Source organism: Trachemys scripta, chromosome 3 (assembly GCF_013100865.1).
Source record: "Trachemys scripta elegans isolate TJP31775 chromosome 3, CAS_Tse_1.0, whole genome shotgun sequence".
NCBI classification, from domain to species: domain Eukaryota; kingdom Metazoa; phylum Chordata; order Testudines; family Emydidae; genus Trachemys; species Trachemys scripta.
In genome coordinates, this window is record NC_048300.1 from 46461661 (window position 1) to 46485487 (window position 23827).

Below are 23827 nucleotides of genomic sequence, written 5' to 3' on the forward strand. Positions count from 1 at the left end.
TCATTTAGGCCAGGGATATGTGGAATTCTGTTTCAGATGCCTAGCTTGCAAAACAAAGGATCTCAGAATCCTCTTAGAAATCAGCAGCAGGAGTGCTAGAGTTCAGATCTGCAGCTGGTTGTGGACTGGAACCTGGCTTTATTTGATACCCAGGATGGAGTGGGAGATAAGTTCAAATATATATGATATGATTTGGAAGTTTCTGTAACATTCATTAAAAGAAATAATTAAAGTGAGTCTTTGATGAAGGTGACTGAAACCCTCTATTTATAAACAAGATAGGCAGATCATAGGGGAGTGACATTGCAAGCTCACTATGCTAGCACACCGATGTGTGTCTCCCTACCTGAGGGTAGTTCAGTCTGTGTACTGACTTGGTCTCCCTTCTGAGACTTCCTCTAAGGGCCCAGCTCCTCAATGGTATTTAGGCACCTGGCTCCCATCAACAGGAGTTATGGTCACAGTGCTTCTGTGGTAGCTAATTAGCATCCTGAAAGGTGTGTGTTTGGGGCAGCCTGAGTTAAACCCATTGAATTTCTTCATTTGGGCAGTGAGGGACATGAGGGTTAAAAAAAAAAGTGCCTTTTCTTAACTGAGTACCTGACTGGTAATGAGGGCCAGCTGGAGCTCATTATTGAGGGTATGCGCTTGAGCAAGCTTGTGCCCTAGTAAAGTATAGACACCTGGGAAAAGGCAGGTACCTTGACCTTATATATACAGTTATTGGTGAGAGCTGCCTACTTTTTTGTGTTGGGCAGGGGGTAATGAGGGAAGGTTTTATATCAGTAATGAATCTAGACTAGAGTGAAATCAAATCAGACTTCCCCAAAGAAACAGAAGGCTAAAGCCAGCTAGCTGGGTGTATTCTTGTATAAGAAGAATGGGTTGTGCTTATTATTTTGCTCTTACTTACTGATTAAAGACACCAAGCCTGGGACTATAATACAGTCTTAGGTCCTCAGTGTGATAAACTGAATTTGTTTGCAACATTTCCTCTGCAGCACACTTATTGGAGTGATGGGCTTGTGTGGCCACCTGTTCACTGGGTACTGAAGTGAGACACTCTGATTAATTTCTTAAAGGCTCCTGAAACTCTGGGACATTCTTATGGCTAGTTCCCTCCTCTCGTGGTTTTTATTTTCCTTTTCACTGAGGCCTCATTATCAATCTTAAATCCTTATATACAGCTCTCAATAAAAGGGTTGACTTCAATCATTCAGCTAGCTCTGTAATGGTGAATCTGTGCTATAAAGTACCTTCACTAGTGGTTCTGCCTACATGAGCACCACCATCTCTAAGTACTGCTAAATTCTCTTTCTGACCACCCCAAGACCTGCAGGCCAAATAGGAGGCAGCAAAAGAAGAGGGACTTGGTAGGGTCTTCAGAAGACCAGTTCTTTGAAGTGCCTCAGTTGGCTCAAAGATGAATTGTTGTCCAACATGAAGAGTTGGAGCTGGGGAGGAAGGGAAAATCAAGGAGGGTGGGTGGGAGAGAGGGGATTAAAAAAGACCAGATGTCTTGGGAATGGAACAGAGGGTCCTGTGGCACCTTTGAGACTAACAGAAGTATTGGGAGCATAAGCTTTCGTGGGTAAGAACCTCACTTCTTCAGACTTGCATCTGAAGAAGTGAGGTTCTTACCCACGAAAGCTTATGCTCCCAATACTTCTGTTAGTCTCAAAGGTGCCACAGGACCCTCTGTTGCTTTTTACAGATTCAGACTAACACGGCTACCCCTCTGATACTTGGGAATGGAGGAGAGCTTGAATAGAAGCATGGGGCTAGGATGAGATTGAAACTAGAGCTAGAAGCTTCAGAAGTGGAGAGGAGAACCTGCATATGGGAGGTAAAGCAAGGAGTGTTGAGGCAGGTTCTTAAGTCCACTGGGTTGGTAGAGGCAGGAAGGAGAGAGGAATAATAAAAGAAAGTTACTATCTGCAGAGATGTTCACAGCCAGCCCAGTCACTGCTTCTAGTACACAATCCCATGCACGGACAGTGAGTCTCACACAAGAGCAGCAGGGCTGCTAGTAGGGTTGGCCTGCACATTCCATATTCCCCTTCCATGCATAAATACAACCCTAACTTCCTGCTTCTCTGTGGGAGATGTGGAGGGACTGCTTGTGCTAGGCTTGCTAGTACTAGTGAGCCTGGAAGGGACAATGTGGTTTTGCAGCCCACATGGGGAATATATAATTTGATTGTTAGTTTCCGACTCCCTCTGAGTTCAGGGGTGGGTATTTGCATTATGTGTCAGAGTTGCATTTCATTAATGAGATCCTATTCATTAGTTTTAAAAGGACTTCCACATCCACCAGTTTCAAGGAATGAGTGTGCATGTGAGTCCTCTACCTACCTCTTTGGAGCTGAATTCAGGGGGTTAGGAGGGGCAGGAGCCACTTCAAGGGGAAGGAGGTGTTCCCCAATATGGTATGTGCAAGGATGATATGAGGGGTGAGCGCTCCATGGAAACAAAGAGACCTGGTTAACTTTTGCCCTGTAGCAGATTTCACCTCATAGTCAGAGAGGCTATGATTTGAGTGTGTGCACCCGGGGCTGGGACCAGTTGGTGTTCTTCCTAACCTGGTTAGATAGAAGTGAATGGAGCATGCATGGAAGGACTGGGTCCTAGTATTTGGAGTTAGTGTCATAGTCTTATCTTGGGAACAATTGCAGTCAAAAATATAAAGGTGGGAAAGAGAAAAACTAGGAAATTAGCCTGTGACAGCTATCACAATGATAAACATTCCTTGCATTCTCCTAGTTCTCCAGGTACCTGGGTCCCTCACCTTACAGAACCATCCCTTCAAGCTGAAAAAGATAGAAGGCAGCATCTTTGCTTCTCTAAGATCTTCTATTGACAGTACTCACCCATTCCTTTGAGGCCTCATAAGAAAATGGGTGCACTGCTTTTTGCTAAGGCCCAATAAAGGCACTTACTTCAAGACTCTATTAAGACAATCAAAGGCCTAGATGCACCAGAACACAAATCACCCAGGTCTCCAGCCCCCCATTTGGTGCGATGGTGCCAATGTCTTCTTTCCCAGAGAGGTGGGGTAGTGGCATGCAGCCCCATTCTTACTCCAGGAGCAGTAACAAGGGCCTTCCTCCCCTTAGGGGTGGCAGAAGGGTCCCCTCTCCCCACTCCCAGAGAGGCAGGGTTGGCAGCAAGGAGGCCTCCTTATATCTACCCCAGTAGTCACAGTGTAGCTGTTTGAGAGGTTGGCCCAGGCCTTCTACACTCCTCTCCTCCTGTCACCAGAGTCAACGAGATGTGGGGGAAGCTGGTACAAATTATTGGGGCCTGGCAGTCCAGAAGGGGGCCCGGGGCCCAGCTTCCCCCCCATCGTCGGCCCTGTTTAGCTGGTCCGCCCTTGCTGGGGGGCCTGAAAAAATTCCAGGCCTGGCTTCTCCCCCCACCTCGTTGGCCCTATTTAGCTGGTCCGCCCTTGCTGGGGGGCCCGAAAATTTTTTTTTACCGGGGCCCGAACCCGCTCTCGCCGGCCCTGCCTGTCACATAATAGATCTCAGAGTTAACACGCCATTGAGATGCACAAGGAATTTACACTTCTCAGAGCTATTGTTTCTGTTTCCCTGTGGACTCAGGCAGACATGACTGCATTGGTTACATCAGGGGCATATATTCAAGATTTTCTTTGCAGCCACGATGGCTAAAAACTTAAAATGAAAGCTTATTTCTGAGGTAATGACATGACTCCACAAGCTGGTCTCAGACATGCACTTATAGTACCCATGCCTTAATCTGGCTCTATTCTGTCATAGAATATCAGGGTTGGAAGGGACCTCAGGAAGTCATCTAGTCCAACCCCCTGCTCAAAGCAGGGCCAATCCCCAGACAGATTTTTGCCCCAGATCCCTAAACGGCCTCCTCAGGGATTGAACTCACAACCCTGGGTTTAGCAGGCCAATGCTCAAACCACTTAGCTATCTGTCAATGATATTCCCTCTTCTGCACATTGTGGGGCTACTGTAGGTACCAGCTGATTTGTTCTCGTTTTGGCTCTTCCACTGACTTGCTGTGTGACCATGAGCAAGTCACTTGGTGTCCTTTGTACCAGATTCTGGTGTCTTTTACATCAGTGTAAATTTGGTGTACTTCCACTGAAATCAATGCCTGAGTAGCATAACTCAGATCTGAACAAGACCCCGTGTGCCTTTGTTTCCCCATCTGTCAAAGAGGTATAATAACACTTACTTACCGCACGGTGGCATTCTCAGGATCAGTGAAAAGCCCTATGCAGATATGAAGTGCTGTATAGGTGCTAACTATTTCATCCTTATCATCAAAGGAAGGCTCTCAGGCGCAAGAACCAAATTTCTTCTGTATTACACAGATGCTACTGTCTTTCCAAGACTGTAACAGGTGGACAGAGATTTAAACTTGTCAAAAGAGCTATAAATCCCTGAATCCTCCCTTTAATCAGTTCACGGTGGCTGCTGAACATCAGCACTCTGGAGAGTGGGAAGCTGGAAAGAAATAAAACAGCACAGCGACAAACACCAGAGAATGATCTTTCCTGCTCCCCCACTAGCTATCGGCTCTAGAGCATTCACGTGATGCACTTTTGAATGTACATGAAGACTTTAGAGACTATTAGGAGGCTAACATACTTTTGGAGGAGGAATAAGATTAAATAAACAAGTCCTAGCATCCTCCAGTGGCCCTTGCTATGTTTTTAAAGATTTATGCCAAATGCCGGCTTTATTAGAAGTTGATCAGATAAAGCTCGGATGTTATGGGAATATCTTTGTTCATCAGTGCTTTGAAGACTTCAGCACATCTTTCTTTTATTAAGGTGCTTCTGTATTTATGAATAAAGCCTCTGCACTCTTCTGAAAAGGGCCGACTTTTATGAATAAGCATTCCAAAAATAAATAGGCACCTTAGCAAAGCTGGAGAAGTGAAAAGCACAGCAGGGCAGACTCCTATCCACTCTAGTTCTGAGAGTATTGTTTTTAAGGTAGCTTTATTAGGTACAGACTGTCAAACAATAACATGTTAAAATGACTTCCCGTGGAACCGGCGCCATGTTTTGGTAACACATCATAAAGCATCGTGAAGCATGCAGTTGAAACGCTGGTCTTACTGTGGCTGCTATCTGAGGCTGCTATATATATGGGTACCTGATAGGCTGGTAGAAGAGAGGAATGCACCACATGAAACATTAGAGGAAGAAATAGTCAAGCTGAAATAAGCAGGCAGCACCAGGGTAGAGCCCAAGGGGGACATCAGATTACAATGAAGAATTTGAAGAAACTGGGAGCAGAATTTTAGCCTTTGTGTCTCAGGGCCCAATCCTAGACTTCAGTGGCATTGGATAAGCCCCTAAGAGCTGAACAGTAGAGTACACTTCAGACAAAGTTACCTCAAAAATTTTAAGGGCCCCCCTTTGAGGTGTAGAATGACGATGCCATGGAATATATCACCCCATTATAAGTCAGATTTAAATGTAAGCCACAGCCAGTGTTCCAAATACCACACTTACAATTCAGACAGCCTTTTGTCTTGTTTTCAGTTAGGGAGTACAGTTAGAACGAGATACTAAAAGCTTGGGCCAAGTTACACTCGTGTAAATTTGAAGTAATTACATTGACTTCAGTGGAGCAACCCCAGATTAACCTTACTGTAATTGAGAACAGAACGGGGAGGCCTCATTTCTCTTTTGAACGAGAATTCCAATTGATTCAATGGGCTTGCTAAATAATGCTTTTTTCATGCTATGGGAAATACTGGTCAGAGAAACTGGATTTGGGAATCTGAACCAGGACAATCTATCTGTATTATAAACCTCACCTGAGACATTTGACTTCACTTGGCTGGTTTTGCGATGGACTACATATAAAGCAGCTTATTTTGATAGTTATCACAATTTATATGATATTTTCCAGAAATTATACTCCTGCAATCTGAAATTTAGCCTTCACTATGGCAAATACACTGTATGCTGTGAAACTATAAACTTTGTAGGATATGTGGGCATAACAGTTTTCTTCCTTGCAAAAGGAAAAAATGAATTGGTGAGGTATGGCGGGTCAGTATGAAGTGTATGTCTGGGTATGTGGGGTATATTTCTGCCTAACCGTTTTCTATTTGTACTATACTTCCCTTTTGTCCAACTACTACTTGTCCTGCGAAGTCTAGCATACACCAGACCTTATATAGAGTACCTCTGGCATATCAGTTAATAATGCATATCAGTTGATTAGAAAGAGTCTCATTTTTTAAAAACTTTATATATAACTATATATTGTGCTTTTGGAAACTCACCTCACCTACTGAAGTGCAGCTATCTCCTGGCTGGAATGCAGCAACTGTTGGAAACAGGGTCTGGGAACCAATCCATATCCTATTAGAAATTCACACAGGTGAATATATATTCACAGCTATACATCACTGCACATAGAAATATAGACCATTGACTGACAGATTATTTACAGTTAGTGGCAAGTATACCTTATTACAGCAAAAGAGTGTCAGAGCAACTGAATGCAGAGGTGCAGTATAGTATTTGGGTACATCTTAGGGCCTAGTAGTTGATACCCTGTAGGATAGAGGGTTGGGCTGGGTTCCTACCCCCAAACAAGCAGGAGTTGGGAGTGTTATGGAGGGAAAAGCTTTAGCCTCCATTTTGAGCAGAATTTCAGGAGTGATAAAGAACCTTGAGCTGTTGAAAGTCATCCTTTTGGCTGATGAAAGAAGAGAGATGACGAGTTAGAAAGAGAGTTTAATAAATCCTGGGTCAGAAGAATGACCACCATGGTATTAAAGTGCCTTTTGGGCACTGACAAGAGCGTGGGGGTTCCTTGGCAAAAGGAGCTGATACTTTGCTTTGATTATTATTCATACAGGACTCATTTGCCTCTCTAAAGAGAAAGGGCTTCTGCCACACAGCTCCATCTTGGGAGTTAGAATAATTTGTAAAAAGGGACCCAGGCATGAGCAAAAATAAGGGAAGAGTGAAGCAGAGCACAGGGACCCCTTCTCTGCTAAAAGAAGAGCAAAAGGTACCCCCTTCTTTCGCTGTCGTGCAGGAACACAGATCCCCTTCTCCAATGAAATAAGAATTCCCTTGGCAGGGAAATCTGAAGAAGTTGCAGTGGAAAGAGCAGGTGCCTGGTGGGAAAAGTTTGGTGGAGTTCTAGTCTTCCTACCTGTAGATGGAGCATCAGTGCTTGACAGAGAAGAAGAGATGACCCCATGAATATAAGACTCTTCCGTCTCCTTCATAAAATAAAAAGGATTGAAGAGGAGATGGTCCGTTGATGAGCTTCCCCTCCCATCTTGGAATAGAAGATTCCAGGGAAACAACATGGCTCTGTTGCCCCTTAGGTTCCGCACTACTGCTAGCACTCCATTGTGTATGCACAGGGAAGCAGTAATCAGTAAAGGGGGCAGATAAGTGAGTAGAAAAGATTTGAGTGTGGAGGATAGTGGAGAGAAAAGGTTGAAAGAAAATTGGCATGGGACAGAGTAAAGATTTGGATGGGAGGGAAGTTAATCATAAGGGAAAACTGGAGTTTAGGGAAAACAAGACAAACTGAGAGATGGAAAGGAACAAAGAGGAATGACTTATGGAGCCGGACAGGATCTTGGGAGATGTAGTATGTCAAAACATTTTAAATTGGATAGTAAGTATGGTGCTAAAGTATTGCAATAAAATGCACATGAATGTGAACTGTAGATGTCAGGGGACATGACTGTAGGAGGAGCAGGAGAGACCTAATTTTAGATGGGAGATGAGCTCATGATCGCACAGGATTCTGAGGGTAGGGATAGGAGAGTGGAAAACCCATTCTCTCTTTGGCTCCTAGTTGTTGGTACTTTAATAAAACATAACTTGCCTCTGGCAAGTTACTGTTAAATGGCTAGATAAATATACAGGATTTTTTTTGTTTTGATTCATTTTGATCTTGCTTCTGAGCTTTCTTAAAATCTTCTAAACTGCAGGAAATTGCATTGAGTATTTCAAAATCTTCCGGGAGAAGGATTCCCGGTCATCCTTTCTGGTTTGTTGCTTACACAATGCAGAGTCTTCCCTCCTGGTGAAGTGTAAAACATACATTTGTAGAAAAGAGTCTGAGGAAAACCAGGGATGTCTCCCCAGCGCCACACATTGTACCCACCCAGGCATAACCTTCATTTGGCTGGCTAGGCCCTTCCTTGGAGGATAGGGATGCCTTCTGCATGGTTCGTCCCATCACCACAAGATGATGCAGTGCTGTATCATCACATTTAGAGACCTGTCTACGATGACCACCTGAACTGCTGGTCAGCTTCCTTTTTGATCTGCTTTAACCACTCCCCCATCCCTCCTCCATACCTTCAAAGCAACTAGCAGGCCGATGCAGCTAGGTCAGTGGTTCCCAAACTTGTTCCGCCACTTGTGTAGGGAAAGCCCCTGGTGGGCCAGGCTGGTTTGTTTACCTGCTGCGTCCGCAGGTCCGTCCAATCACGGCTCCCAGTGGCCGTGGTTCACTGCTCCAGGCCAATGGGAGCTGCTGGAAGCGGCAGCCAGTAAGTCCCTCGGCCCACTCTGCTTCCAGCAGCTCCCATTGGCCTGGAGCAGTGAACCGTGGCCACTGGGAGTCACGATCGGCCGAACCTGCGGATGCAGCAGGTAAACAAACCAGCCCGGCCTGCCAGGGGCTTTCCCTGTACAAGCGGCGGAACAAGTTTGAGAACCACTGTGCTAGGCAGTTATTGTGCTCAGCGCAGCTGCATTGTACCTAGATATAAAGTGGATTTGGGTCTGTGTGCAATATGTTCTCTTTATTTGGAAGCTTGCATGAAGAACGTGTCTGGCAAGTTTCAAGCAAATGTATCACAGCGCTATAGATTTTCAAAACATTTTGGCAAGTACTTTGTACTTTTTGTATTTTGGCAAGAACTCTGCACCTCGTGTGTTAGTTTCTAAGGACCAGATTCTGCCCTCAGTTAGAGCCTATCCAAAGCCCACTAAGTCAGTGGAAAGATCCTCATTGACTTCAAGTGAGGTTTTGGATCAGGGTCATAGACCCTCGTAGGTCTATAATATTGCATAGGGTTGTATGGATCAGAGCAGACTCTGATTCTGAATGTTTTGCAAAACCTGTTCCAGAAAAATCTTGAAAATTGATGCAGCAAATCTTATAGCAAATAAATGGTTGATCTCTTGCGCCGATGGTGAGAACCACTAAACAAGCAAATACATTTAGACCAGTTTTATCAGATAGTTGGTATCTTGTGAAATGTGCTGCAAAAGCTTTTCACAGCTAATTTACCACATGAACTTTCACACAGAATCATTAAAGAAGAGAAGAAGAGCAATTAAGAGATGAAAGTGGTTTACAACAAACATATAGGTTTGTTTCTTGCTAGAGTGCAAGATTTTGATCCCAGTTCCTGAATTCGGCAGTAGAGTGAGGAGAAATTGAGGACGAATGTGAAAGTTGATTTCTCACCCTTACTCCTTAGAAAGGGTGGGGTGAAGTCAGAGGACTGTCTGAGAATATCAGGGAATCTGGGATCTGACAGGGAATGAGTCTCTTACTCTCTAGAGCAAGTGGCACACACTTCAGAAGAACCAAAAGCTGCATATGTCAGAACTTGAAAACCTTTTCACGTATATTGTACAGGATGAGATAGCATCTGGGACTCTTGGCATCTTACCTGAGGTCACAGTGTGAACTGTAAAAGCTGTTATCCTGAGTGACCATTTACAGCCATGGTGTTGTGCATAGTGATCTCATCTCTCGTGCTCTTCCCTTGACCAATATCAGTACATAATTGGTCATTGTTTAGGGCAGTTCAGTACAAGAGATAAAAAGTTGAAAGAAGGTTATTTGCATTATTGCTAAAGGACCATGAAGTAAAGGGCACTGACTGATGAGTAAGGGAAGAATTAGTGAGTCTGCCGAGATGCTGTAATAGAAAACAGTCTGAGAGGAGAGGACAGAAGGAAGGAAGTTATAAGTGAGCCAACAGTATCTGGAAGGAGGACATCAGGAGAGGGGAAAACAGATTATTGACAGGTTTTTACAAGAGAATACCCTCTTTGCTATTTCAAAAAAAAGAGCTAAGACCCACCTTAATTGATTATAATTGCAACCCTATTTAAGGTGGTAACGTAACAGACAAGATAGTTATTTTAAGGTTGCCATTTGATTTTTGTGTTTTGAAAATTATTCAGCAATTTTTTTAAAGGAAGGGTAAATTGCCTTATAGTGACACTAATACTCAGCCTCAGATATCAAATACCCCCATTATTGTTAAAGCTTGGCCTTTGATGGCTGAGCAGAGTTTTCTAGGCTTTATTGATGTAAAAAAGTGCAGTATCAGCCTGCATTTGTATATAGTCATTGCTGAACTGCAGTTGGGATTTTGTTTGTTTTTTAAGGAGGTGATGGATTTATTAGCCAAAATTACCTAGTAATAAATTACAAGGTTCCTGGAACATGTGTTTATAGTTTTTCTGTTCTTTCATTTTTTTAATGTAGTGGCTGAATACCAGCAGCTGTTGGCCAACCCACTGTACCTGGATTACACTATAGTCCTGATCCTGGAAGCCCTTATGCCTCTGGATAACTGTGCAGTTGAATAGTCCAACTGAATTTAATAGGACTATCTATGTATGAACAGTTATTCAGGTGAGTGAGTGTTTGCAGGATCAGGGTCTAATTTGCAGCTTAACTATATTTACTCTAAGAAAGTTGGTTTTGGAGTTCTAGTTATTTGAAGAGAGTTTCTAATTATTTGAAGAGACATTCTGTCTGTCTCTCTGTGGGATTCTTACCTTTTTCTGTGTGTGGGGAAGGGAATATGCTGTTTTAGATGGTTATTGTTTTAGAAGTCATTCATTCATCCCCTTGTTATGTGAAAAGGCCAATGAAAAGGTTAAAACAGAGCATTTCTGTATTTGCACGTTCAGATCCTCAGCTGGTGGAAATCAGCATAACGCCATTGAAGTGAAACAGAGCCGCACTGCTTTACACCAGCTTAAGATCTGGTCTAGCTTGAAAAAAGAGCTGAGTTTCTACTAGTTTCAGAAACTCTCCATTATTGTTTATTATCATATAAATAGCAGTGTAAGTGTACACAGGGCTTTACAAAACACAGAATAACAATCCTTGTCTTCAGTTTTTACATTGGCAGCTGATACGTTTTGCCTAGTTATTTACTGAAAAATGCAGTACTTTCTTGGGAGTGAGTACTCATACACAAACTAAGTAGGTTTATCTTCCAAGATTTTAATGATTTCAGCTAATTGTCTTGTTCTCCTAGATTTTTTTTTTTAAAAGTCTTTTTAAAAGCTAATTCACTGTAGTGTCTATTAAAAATAAAGCGGAACGAGTGGCAACAGCAATTGAGAATACAGCCTATACTAGAAATGCATTTGTAGTTTCCTCTAACTTCTATCTGTGATGGAATCTGAACCTCCTTCACCATCGAATATAGTGACCCTACGCTTCGTAATTCCAGAGTTTCAGAAAAGTCTACTGTCTTCACAATAGATGGGGAGATGCAAACATATATCCCTCCTTGCTGAGCAGTGAATGCACCCCTTTGAGCTTCATAACTGTTCAAACTTTATAGTGAGTCCCTTTAAAGAATTAGTAAAGAGCAGCATGTTTGGTGGGAACGAAAACAGAATGGGGAATGGCAGAGAGAGGTGGTTTTTTTTGGTCCTTATGCTACCACCAGGAGAAAATTTCAGCATAAGATATAATACTTTGGGGTCTTGTAGGCAATAAGCAGCAAAAATGTGAATGCCCCGTTTGTTTACAGTGCCTTGGGTGTATTCTGCAAAGATGTGCTAATGTAATCTGCAAAGGACTAGACTGTGGAACCCTTACTTGCATCCATGAGGATTTATTCCTGTGAGTAGCCCCTTTGCAATCCCTGCGACTAGTCCTGCGAGTGCTCATCAGCATGAGTTAGGGTTCATTAAACATGTGCAGGTAGATGATGTCTTATGCATGTTTCTGTCTACGCTGCTTCATCAGCCTCTCCAAATGAACTACAGTATATGTGTGTTTCTTTCACAGGGTTCTGATAGTACATGATCATACCCGATGTAAAGCATAGGCAACGGGGCAAGAAACCACCTGTGAGTTTTGTTAAGGTGCCTTCAATTCATGAGTTTGTAAAAAGAAACTTGGTCCAGAATATTTTTTTTTTTTAGCAGTGCTATCGAAAACGAGCCCTTGAAGGCATGGCCCAAGTTTGGGAAACTCTGGTTTAGAATAATCCCATCCCTTAAGGATAAATACATTAAAGATTATAAGGCGCTCAGATACAACAGTAATGGGGATCTTGAAGAGATTAACAAAGACATTTCTCCCAGCCATTGCCTTTACAGAGGGGTACCGTACACAAAAGGAGAGCAGGGAAAAAACAAGAAATTGCTCTCAGACGTCAAAGCAATACTACCAAATAAAAGTGATACTGTGTGTAATTGTCCAGAACTTTACTGGATACAGTCCTCTTACCTGGGTAATCTTTCCATCATGTGACCACTTGCACTTGCATACCATGCTATTGTGCAGTAACCCTTTTTAAAATCATGATTGTGCGAGCCCACATGAAAGCTAGACCAAAAAAGCACTTTATACACACACACAAGATCATTCACACACATATCTTTATAAGCTGCAGGTATTTCACAGAACTTTCACTCTTCTTTTGCATAGCTTGGGCCTGATTTTCAAAGGTGACCTTCACTCATAAACCGATAAAGCTGTGTATGCACAGACCTGTGCATGGATCCTTTTGAGCATTATCACCTACCCATGTGATCAAATGTATCACTGGTACATGTGGCTGATGGGGTTTTGTACATGTAAATTCTCTCTCCTAAGCCTGCACATGATTGAATCTGTCACCTTCACATGCAGGTGATAATGCACAAAAAAAGGTTGGGATCCAAATGAAAATCAGACTCTTTGTAGCTGTTCAAAGGGAGGGATTAGAGGAGATGCCAGAGGGACATCTGAAGTGATTGCTTTGTGAAGTGGGGATTTTACCTCAATGCCCCTCTCTGCACCCCTGGAGTCATTTATGTCTTTTCTTTCTCACTCCACTTATTTTTTTCTATTCTCCACTAGTATGTGGAACTACATGGTGCTTTGCAGATAATTTAAACAAGCAGGGTCCCTGCCCCAAAGACTCATCGTCTAACTCATGCAAATGCAAGTCACAAGACAATATTTCAGGTCAGAGAAGGTGCTGAGATGTTGTCAGAGGGGAGAGCAGCATAGAAAGAAAAGCTTCCCAAAAGGAATGGGCTTTAAAGAGTATGTGACAGAGATGGCAGGTCCTAGTGAACAAGAAGTGGAGAGGTTGTTGCCAGTACAGAGTATGACCAGAAATAAAGTGCACAGCAAAAAGTATGAGAGAAGGACAACAGGGGAAGATAGGAGAGAGGATGTGGAATGTTATCATCTCTATTCAGTTATAGAACACGTTTTTTCCTGTAAGGATTCCAAAACACTATCTAGAAAGAGGAGTCACTTTGTCTCCTACTGGGTGGCTGTGTCAGAGTGCACAACAATACTGTGCTGCAGTGTAGGAAAGGAAGTGAAGAATACTTTATCTAATTGAAAGTGCAGGAGGAATTTTGATCAGTAGATTGTAACGATCCATACTGGTATTTGGCCTGCACAGTGGGGCTAGTATGCCCTTACCTCTCGGGGAAGAAAATGTCATGGGGTCTTTCTTGATCACCAGCAGTCAGGGCACTGATTTTATGTATCTTCCTAACACCATATGGGGGTGCTGATTCAACCTAGAGGGAAGAGAGGAACACTCCTGCTGATTCACCAATATCACTCAATGCAGCACCTATAGTGCTTGGAGGCCTCCCATCCAGGAGCGCCGCCAGCTTTTCTGCCACCCTTGGCGGCAGAAGGCCCCGCCCCAAAATGCCGCCCCCCACAGAGGCGGCGGAAGGTCCCGCCCCCGAAATACCACTGCGGTCGCCACCCCCCAAATTATAGCACCCTAGGCGACTGCCTAGGTCGCCTAATGGGTTGCGCCGGCCCTGCTCCCATCCAAGTACTGCTCAAGCCTGACTGATTAACCAGTGATACTGATAACATAGGTTAGCTGAGCACTGCTTAGCTTGCGAATTAATAACCTGGCCTGAGGTGCCATAGCTTTCTGTTCTTCCTGCAGATGCTGTGAATGGAATGAGGAGATAAGTCTCCTGATCAAATAATGTAATAATAGTCATGTAACCTTCACACTGAATTATTCCCATTCTAGCGTTTCTACACTTTTCTCATAACACTTCCAGTTCTGAGAGCAAGATTGGCTTTCAATGCACCACCGTGTAAGCAGGGTGAGTGAAATATGCTCTGTCTCTTATGCCTGGTGAATACTGATAGTCTCTGACACATGCCTTTCACAGTGTTCCTCTTGCCAGCAGGTTGTCATGGGGGAGGGGGAAGGAAAGGGGTAGGAAGACATGCTCTTTGGGGACTGGTTCTCTCTCTTGGCCAGTCCCCTCTACTCTCTCAGGGCCCACCGGAAGATCCTTAACTTGTCTCAGGGCAACCATATCAAATCTACTTGCATTAGCAAATGGCTTTTTGCATGTTTCGTACTTTAGAGACATATGATGATATGAAGAGTCAAACCTGCTGTGAGGTGTGACTGCACAGAAGGGCGGAGATGAGAAGTGCTGGGTCCTCTTCAGCTCTCTTCTGAGAAGCATCCATCAATCCATGCAGCGTGACAGCTGTGTTTTCTTCTTAGGAACACTGGAAGTGACCCAGTAAAATTCCAAGGGAACCCAAAGTTATATCTGTGCCACCATTGGATTTTCGCAGCTGTAAATACTGATTCACTCAGCCCTCGGGCACAGCTGAGGAATGGGAACCTCTTTGTTGCCTTCATTCTCTTGCTGTAGAGTTTTGTGACTGCTTAGTTTGAAGAATGCATTGTGAAAAAATAGGCCCCAGTTCTGAGAGGTGCCGAATGCCCTCAGTGCCCATTGAAAGAGGGGCTCAGCAGCTTGTAGGATTGGACCAATAGCATCTTGTGTATCCCTTCTCTCCCAGTCCTTCAATAGAAGTCTGGGGGAGGAAGAAATGCTCCTTCCTTGGAGTAAGAACTTATCATACTGTTGTTCTTGTCAAGAGACAAGTTCAGTGCCAGGGCTGCTCTCTGAGAGGAGAGATTCAAATACAATTCTCTGATCCATACAGAGGCTCCAATGAAGTCAGTGGAGAAATACTGTATCTGGGGCAGTATCAGACCCTTAGAGAGTAGACAAATTCCCATTGTTTCACGATGAAGAACCTACTTCAATCACATGGCCTATTTTCGTGCCTGTTGTCCATGAATTTTTCAGGTGAATTTTACCATCTCATTTGCTGATTATGTACCAACAAAGTGCTGACTTGGGGTTGAGAACACAGGATGGAAAAATGAATATGTCTGTCACTCATTCATTTTAGAGATGGACTCAGACTGTGGCAAAAAAATCCATGAAGTCATGGAGCTGGCATACCAATGGGTGCAAACTGATGTTATCATTAGTTCTTGATTAAAATGTACTTAACATGGCATGACATTCCAGCTTCCTGAATCAAAAAAACCATCAGTGTAGTAATGCCGGGGAACTGGTCAGTTGACAGACAGCCATAAGCCCAAGTTTTCCTTCCTAGATATGGAGGGAATCTGTGATTGTATGCAATGCGGTGATTGCTCAGTTGTTTGGAAATAAGGGGAAGAATTTGTTGCACTTGAGAATCTGGAAATGTGCTGCAACATCGTATATAGGTGGGAAAAGGGGGTTTCTAATGAGGTGTGTGCTCAGTACCAGGTTGTGATAAACCTGTTGGCATAAAATACAAACTAAATTGGAATGAAAATTTGGATTAAAAAAAGCATCCTAAACAGTACAAATAAAAGGTGCTATTCAACTAGGATTTACACTGCTTTATATTGCTGCATCCTCTACAAACAGCTGCATAAGCTACATCTTCTTGCAGTTGTCTGTAATACAATGAGCATTCCTGTGGCCAGTAACCCTGAGTCAGTACATTAGTAGCTCTAACAAGGTAATTTTTATGTACAGATGAACTGCTCTTGAAGAATATAACAGTATCATCAATGTACAAAGCACCAACAGGCTTTCTTTTAGCCTGAGGTGTGCATGTGTTAATTTACCCAACAGATGTTGTGACATTGTGCAGTCTATATGGTTTTATAAAAACATGATAATAAGTGAATATAATGCAACTGGAATATGCTTCATGCAAAAGGTCTCTTGTAAGGTATCATTACAAAGCTTATAATCTACTGAGTGTGATCATCCGATTTGTATAAATGTACCACTCTTGTATCTGAAACTAGAAATATTAAATATAACTCTGAGGGCCTATTGTAATTATGCAAAGTGTGGGCCATTAATGGTGGTTTGGAATCTTGATGTTTCCCATTGTCTGCAGATGGTTGTGTTTACCTGTGAGTCTTCCTGTATATGTGTGTGCTGGCAAGTGGGTAATGAAGTCTTGCAGTGACATGTGATCATGTCACCTGACCTGGAATCCATCTTTAACCTGGTGCTTTTCCAGTGGGGGGGGGGGGGTGTGGAAACCCAGAGGGACAAAGGGTTCCCATCTTATGCAAAAGATATATTAAAGGGGTGGAAGAGAACAGAGGGGGAGAGGAGCCATCATGAAGAATCCCCTAGCTATCACCTGAGCTGGAACAAGAGCTGTACCAGGGGAAAGAATTGTGCCCAGGCCTGGAAGGTTTCCAGTCTGAGAAAAAACTTATTGAAGCATTTATGAGGGTGAGATTATCTGTATTCAGTTTGATTAGACATAGATTTGCGCATTTTATTTTATTTTGCTTGGTAACTTACTTTGTTCTGTCTGTTACTACTTGGAACCACTTAAATCCTACTTTCTGTATTTAATAAAATCACTTTTTTCCTTATTAATTAACTCAGAGTATGTATTAATACCTGGGGGAGCAAACAACTGTGCATATCTCCCTATCAGTGTTATAGAGGGCGAACAATTTATGAGTTTACCCTGTATAAGCTTTATATAGGTTAAAATGGATTTATTTGGGTTTAGACCCCATTGGGAGTTGGGCATCAGAGTGCTAAAGACAAGCACACTTCTGGGAGCTGTTTTCAGATTAACCTGCAGCTTTGGGGCAAGTAATTCAGACCCTGGGTCTGTGTTGGAGCAGACGGGAGTGTCTGGCTCAGCAAGACAGGGTGCTGGAATCCTGAGCTGGCAGGGAAAATAGGAGCAGGGGTAGTCTTGGCACATCAATTGGCAGCTCCCAGGGGGGTTTCTGTGATCCAACCCATCACAGTAAGAATATAACAGTATCATCAATGTACAAAGCACCAACAGGCTTTCTTTTAGCCTGAGGTGTGCATGTGTTAATTTACCCAACAGATGTATTATGGCCAATGGTGGACTATCCTCGCTAACTTGAATGTTGGAGTTTATTCCCATTGCTCCACCACTTCTGCAGTATTGTAGTGCAGAGCAGCATTTTGTTGCTGTCATTTCTCTAGATTTCCCTTGGAGAACTATGTGGAAGTGCTTTTGTTTCTGGATATAAGCTGATTACTTAAGTGGTTTCCCCAAGTCTACCCAGGAAAATACTTTGTAAGTCTAGGTGCAAATATGGGGATTCCTCACCCTTTTTTGAAGCATCAAGTATATTAGAGGTAAGATATATTGCATTAGGGATAGATATGAACTGCAGCTTGGCAACTCCCATGTCCCTATGACTAAACAGAACTATAGAGTAACTGGTGGTGGACCATATGCACTACTGGTTCTGGAGCAGAATAATAGAAATTGAGATGAAAAGACCGCATTTGCCAGTATCTTTCATGTCACTTTTACCACAATGTGCAGATGACTTAGTCCCTGCTCTTGTGTTCTCTGAAGTCAACAGCAAGCCTCCCATTGATAGAGCCTTCTCCTGCACCATTACTTAGCATACATTTTTGTGTCAAAATGCCTGAATGTCTGTCTACCCTGTGTATGTGTAGATTGCTGTTATGTTATTTATTAGTATACCACTGTGTTATGTTAAGCTCTTATAGAGTGTCCATTTTGATAAGTCTTCAAAACTGTAATCTACAGAGTCTTGACATGTTCACTGTTTCTTTCAGGTTGTTAAATCCAAAGAACTACCTTCACCAGGACAGCGCTACATTGATAGCAAGGTAGTCAAAACAAGAGCTGAAGGAGAATGGCTGTCTTTTGATGTCACTGAAGCTGTACACGAATGGCTCCATCACAAAGGTGATGAGAAATTCTCTTCTCTCTTGCCTTCCCACCCCAACTCTTCCTCCATTACCTGAATTATTTCAGGGTCACTCCAGATGTAAAAATGATCCCCCTCGCTTTCATGTTTTGCAGAGAGGAACTTTGGATTTAAGATAAGTTTACATTGTCCATGCTGCACCTTCGTGCCTTCAAATAATTTTATCATCCCAAATAAAAGTGAAGAGCTAGAAGCAAGATTTGCAGGTAACAAAACAACAACAAAAAATGGGGGAGGGGAGGGAGGGTGTACAAAGGGCAGTCATGTTTGTGGATTAAAAGATAGAAATAAGGAACTTTTTATGGTCTCTGTAAAATATAAAATACAACTGATTTTGGGGGCCTGAGGATGATGAACTAGAGAGCTTTGACTCTTTGTTGGGGGGAATGGGATGATTAAGGACACATGGGTAAAGCCATGTAAACACTATAAAATGTAACTGTTCCACAACTGAATCAAGGAGATTGCACTACCATAAGCACAAATGGTTCAGTGCATCCATGCTAGCCTGTTCCAAACCATTTTACCTTCAATGCCCTATTGGTATCTATCTCACAATCTATCGCACAGATCCCAAAAGAGTGGATTTTGGGAGATCTTGAAATCACCAGTGGGACATAACTGAGCTGACAGTATTGACTGAACTATTTCAGTCTGAACTATTTTATTGCTGTCCACACTGGCACTAAAATGGTGCAGGCTACAATAGTGCAGACTAAACCATTGATTAGCCCTGGTGTAGGCAGGTCTAATCCAGACAGTGTTTAGAGCACATGCAAACTGTTTACAGCACTTTTGTCTGTGAACATGATGTGTTTTACAAGCGTGCAAGAGGGACTAAGCAGTTCTGAGCATGGTAAATTTCTCTAGTATAGGGAAGGCAGTAGTCAGGTGTTTGTTTCCATTTCCCCAAACAAATGAGTAATGTCATCTTGAATTTGGAGGACAGAAGAGCCATTCACATAATGTGAAGAATGTCCTGGTGCCAAACACTGTTTGGCTGATCACAAGATACCATTTTTGGAAGGATAATTATTTTGCCGCTGTCGTAAAACCATATCAGGCCTTGCTGTTTGTGAGTACCTGCAAATGGACTCCCGAATCTTTGCGGGATTCTAACAGCTCCTCTTGCTCCTAGTTTTTTTCACTTGGTTATATCTCTGATGTAACGTTTCAATATGCATAAACTCTAACTGTAGCATAGATCATGTGGGGAAGAACTATACAGTATGTGCCAAAGTTGTATAAATGACCGACAACGTTGTATTTGCCGAAGTTCTGTTGTATCTATTGAAGTCGTTTGTCCTACTGAATAAGACTAATAGTGACCTAAGACCATTGTCAATGGCTTCCAAAAAAATTTAATTAATCCCAGTATCAGTGATCTCTAGTTCCAGTAAAATTATTTTAAAGTCCCCATTGCCAGATATGTACCAGATTATGGGGCTGGAAGGATTGATTTATGAAGGAAGATTAGCAGAACAAAATAATATGTATTGGTTAGTAATATGGAAGACTATGGAAGATAGGAGAAGAGTGTACAAGCATTTGAAAGGTGTAAAAATGAAGAACGAAGAGGAATTGCTCAGATGGCACAGTGGGGTAAAATAGGAATAATGGAATGAAATTAAGCAAAGAAAAGTGTAGGTGAAATGTCAAGAGATAATCTAATGGTGCCTTCTGACCTTAAAAGCTATGAATCTGAAAAGAGAGAGATTCCATTGGATTGGACTCCCACATAAAGTGGCAAAAGCATCATCATGCAGGTCATTTAAAACTAGCTTAGACAAAGTGGACTTTCCCACATGGGTAGGTGATCCAATAAGTCTTTTCCATCACTGATTTTGATAGATCCATTAATTGCTTTCAAAAAGCCATTTATATAGACTAAAATTGGGGGAAGGCCAATATGTCAAACATGAGGGTACATGACGCTATATATACCTTAATGCAGAGATCTCAGGTTGTGATTCCCTGCCCCCATGACACACCACCAGATGTCCTCACCACCAGTTTTCTAAGAAAGAGATTTTTTTAAAGAGATGGTTTATATAATTTGTGAAGAAAAAGCAACACAATGTTTATCACCAAAATGTATTTTTTGAAGGTATTGATGGCTCCTCCAGTGATGAGAAAGCTTTCAGGTCCAATAGGAAAAAATACAGTGGGAAGACCCCACATCTTCTGCTAATGTTATTACCCTCCTACAGACTTGAGTCGCAACAGCCCAGTCGGCGGAAGAAGCGTGCTTTAGATGCTGCCTATTGTTTTAGGTAAATATACGTATAAAGTCAACTTACTTATATTTACTCCTAGATGCCTAAAAGTGTAACTTGGGTTGTTTCTAACATGATTTGATAAATTTCTTTTTACTAGGTGTTAACACAAAACTCTGCCCCGTGGTCTCAGACAGGTTAGGTCAGTCTATAGCAAAACTGACCTGTCCATGTGGAATCTGAACCTAATAGGAGATGAGTACCCTCAATTAGTTAATGAGAGTTGAGAGCACTCATGACCTTTAGAAAACAGGAAATCAAGATCCACCAGTACTAGTCCCCAGTCACACCAGTCATGTAATCACAGGAAATAGTTCATGTGAGGATGCTAACCTCCTCAGAGGAAGTTCACCTTGACAGAGTCTGTACCTGTATGACCTTCCTAATGTTAAGTCTGGCAAACAGTTGTATATGCGAGCAAAAATAATTGTGGCTAAGCATTGGATTTCAGTATACTCTGAGCTACTATTGGTTTCCAAGAAATTGTTTCTTTTTCTTCTTGAATCCCATGAGTGTAGATTCTGCCAGTAGCTCATGGTTTAAAGAATTACAGCTGAGTCACATAATTCTATAGGGGTTGGTCAGTTGCCCTGCACATTTCCCCATTGCAGAGCCACAAAATCTTAAGTCTCCCAGGCACTGTTGTTTCCACACAGGAGACAACTATAGATTAGTTTCTCAAATATATGCCTCTGATTCAACACTGGTAGACTAGTGACTGATTAGTGCTTCCCCTGTACATGGGATAACCTGTCAAATCGTAGTTTACCATCAGTAGTGAGGCATCTATGGGTCTAATTTCAGTGAGACCAGGATTTGGTCCTTTGTACTTGGAATTGAAATCATTGCTTGGGCACTGTATGGAATCTTACGGTTTGAATTAATATGAGAGTCAGGGTTGAGCTCACCTGTAAAGCATTATGAAGGAAGCAATTAAATGGATTCTCCCTCCCACTCTACCTTCCCCCTGTCCCCCGCGCGCGCACACACACACACACACACACATTGTGGTTCTGACCAATGCATTTGTCTGTATTTTTATTTCCAGAAATGTGCAGGATAATTGCTGCCTGCGTCAACTTTATATTGACTTCAAGAGGGATCTTGGCTGGAAATGGATTCATGAACCTAAAGGGTATCATGCTAATTTTTGTGCAGGAGCCTGTCCATATTTATGGAGCTCAGATACTCAGCACAGCAGAGTAAGTCCTGCCTTTTGAGAACTTCGATTCATGTGACTTGTATTAGAACATCTATGTTAAAACCTTGGGTGGAATTGTATTATCATTGCCACCAAATGCCAAAAACTTTAACAATGCAAAACATGTATTATTTTAATGACTTTCTTAGGGTGAAATTCAGCCTTGTAGAGCAGACCAGTGAAGGCCTCCATTTAGAGATTAAGTGGGATTTATGTGACCTTGTGCTGGCCCTCTGCATGGGAGTGAATTTCATCTTAATAGTGAGCCCATCGCTGTGACATATGGATGCATCACGTATGTCATAAACATCAAGGAGAGAGTGCCTTATCTTCACCACTGGCCCATTTGACAAACTGGGCCTTGCCTCGCTGTCTCTGGAGGTTAACATGTTCTAGTTTTGCTAGGCTACCCAAGAAAATGGAGCTTCCGCTAAGGATGCTCTTTCTTCCACCTACAAAGTTGCAAAAGCATGGTATCTGCGTGGGGAAGCTTTCGCTGCCACTGCCTGGACCTTACCTGTTGTTTGGATAAACGGAGGGATTTGGTTTCCACTGTTATCTGCCACCTTTCACAAATTTCATGAAAACTGAATAGATGTGATTTATTCCCTATTTTTCATTCTCCTTTTACGATTCAGTAAATGTGAAAAGTTAAATTTGTCTCCTGATTGTGCCATGGAATCTGCAGCTGGATTCAAACCAAGAATGATGGCTCCCATTCCTCAAGCCTTCTTTAAAATATCAGATTAGCATTAGCAAGCAATTGGATTACAGCACATTGAACAGTAATCTTGCTTTCTCTAGTATGAGAAAATCTTATAGTCCGGGCCTGTGTTGATCTTGAATATAAACAATTCAGTATATATGCACTGCATATGTGTGGGTGGCTGGCTGGCTGTATCAGTGTAGTCCAGCAGTGTCAACAGGCTCAGATGCAAGAGAGTATAAATTCCCTCTGATACACAGAAGTAGTATGCAAAGTTTGGAGCAGCACTTGTTTTTTAAGGAAGAAGGAAGAATAACTGTCATGGTCACAAATATGTGGTTTGGACAGTTACCCAACAAGTTAGAGGTTGTTTAATAAAGTAGTTAGTGTTGCTGCACTGAACAGGACTTCTGTCTCAGCTGCGAACGCTGTGCTGAAACTCTGGGAAAAGGTCACTTAGTGTTTAACTAACACATTAATGGCATCCTTGGAAATACCTGTGTATCATCAGTGGGTAACCTACATACTTCCCTTAGAGAAAACCGTTCTGCATGTGAATCTAATGTGGCATGAAAGCTGCTAACTTGGCCGTAGTTGGTTCCAGGCAAGAGTTTTGCTATCAAAGTCACAATTAATCCATAGCAACAATAATGGATGTAGCAGCATGGGAGAAAAACAAAGCAATGCCTAACTCAGTGAAGGGTTCGCTTCTCCTTTGATGCACTTGCAAAACCAACATCAGTTAACAGTCAACTAAAAGCTGAAAGCATAAATATGGCTCTTTCAGTGTCCACCACATTAACAGAATGTAACATACAGACAGGGCCGGCTCTGGCTTTTTTGCCGCCCACCGCCCTCCCCTTCTCCCCCCTCCCCCCGTGCGGCAAGGGAGGGCGCCGAGCCTGACCGCGGGCCCGCAATCCCTGACGGCCAGAGCGCCAGGAGCAGGGCGGAGAGCCTGGCCGGGACTCTCCGCTCTCCCTGGCGGCGAGCCCCCGGCGGCCAGAGACATGGATCCAGTCTCCATGGATGTCCCTAGAGAAATACCCGTAAGTCCATTGTTCCCTCAAACCCCCATATCTGTGTACAAATCAGATCGATGTATGTGCAAATAAGAGTTTAAAAATAATTTCCTCTTTTACTCACCTGCCAAGACCTGAGTTTAGGGTTGTGCCTTCTCCTCCAGCAATTGATTACTGTATATCACTGACACTTTAAAGCATTGTAGAAAGTGAACTTAACTCAGTTCTTGGCAGATAAAAAACCTTTCCGTTCAACTCTGACTATGCTTATTTACCATTAATGGAAGTTTTGCACACACATTATTTACTTATA

The 23827-nt window shown here is 42.6% G+C and overlaps 1 protein-coding gene across 1 annotated transcript in view; it reads left to right on the top strand.

Annotated features, from left to right (window-relative positions):
- TGFB2 (transforming growth factor beta 2) overlaps positions 1-23827 on the top strand; it is a 75652-nt gene that overhangs the window by 47359 nt on the left and 4466 nt on the right. Inside the window, exons 3-6 of the mRNA XM_034764605.1 lie at positions 18155-18287; positions 18405-18515; positions 20417-20582; positions 21634-21787. Coding sequence (XP_034620496.1) covers positions 18155-18287; positions 18405-18515; positions 20417-20582; positions 21634-21787 — 564 coding nt within the window. The remainder of the gene's footprint in view (positions 1-18154; positions 18288-18404; positions 18516-20416; positions 20583-21633; positions 21788-23827) is intronic.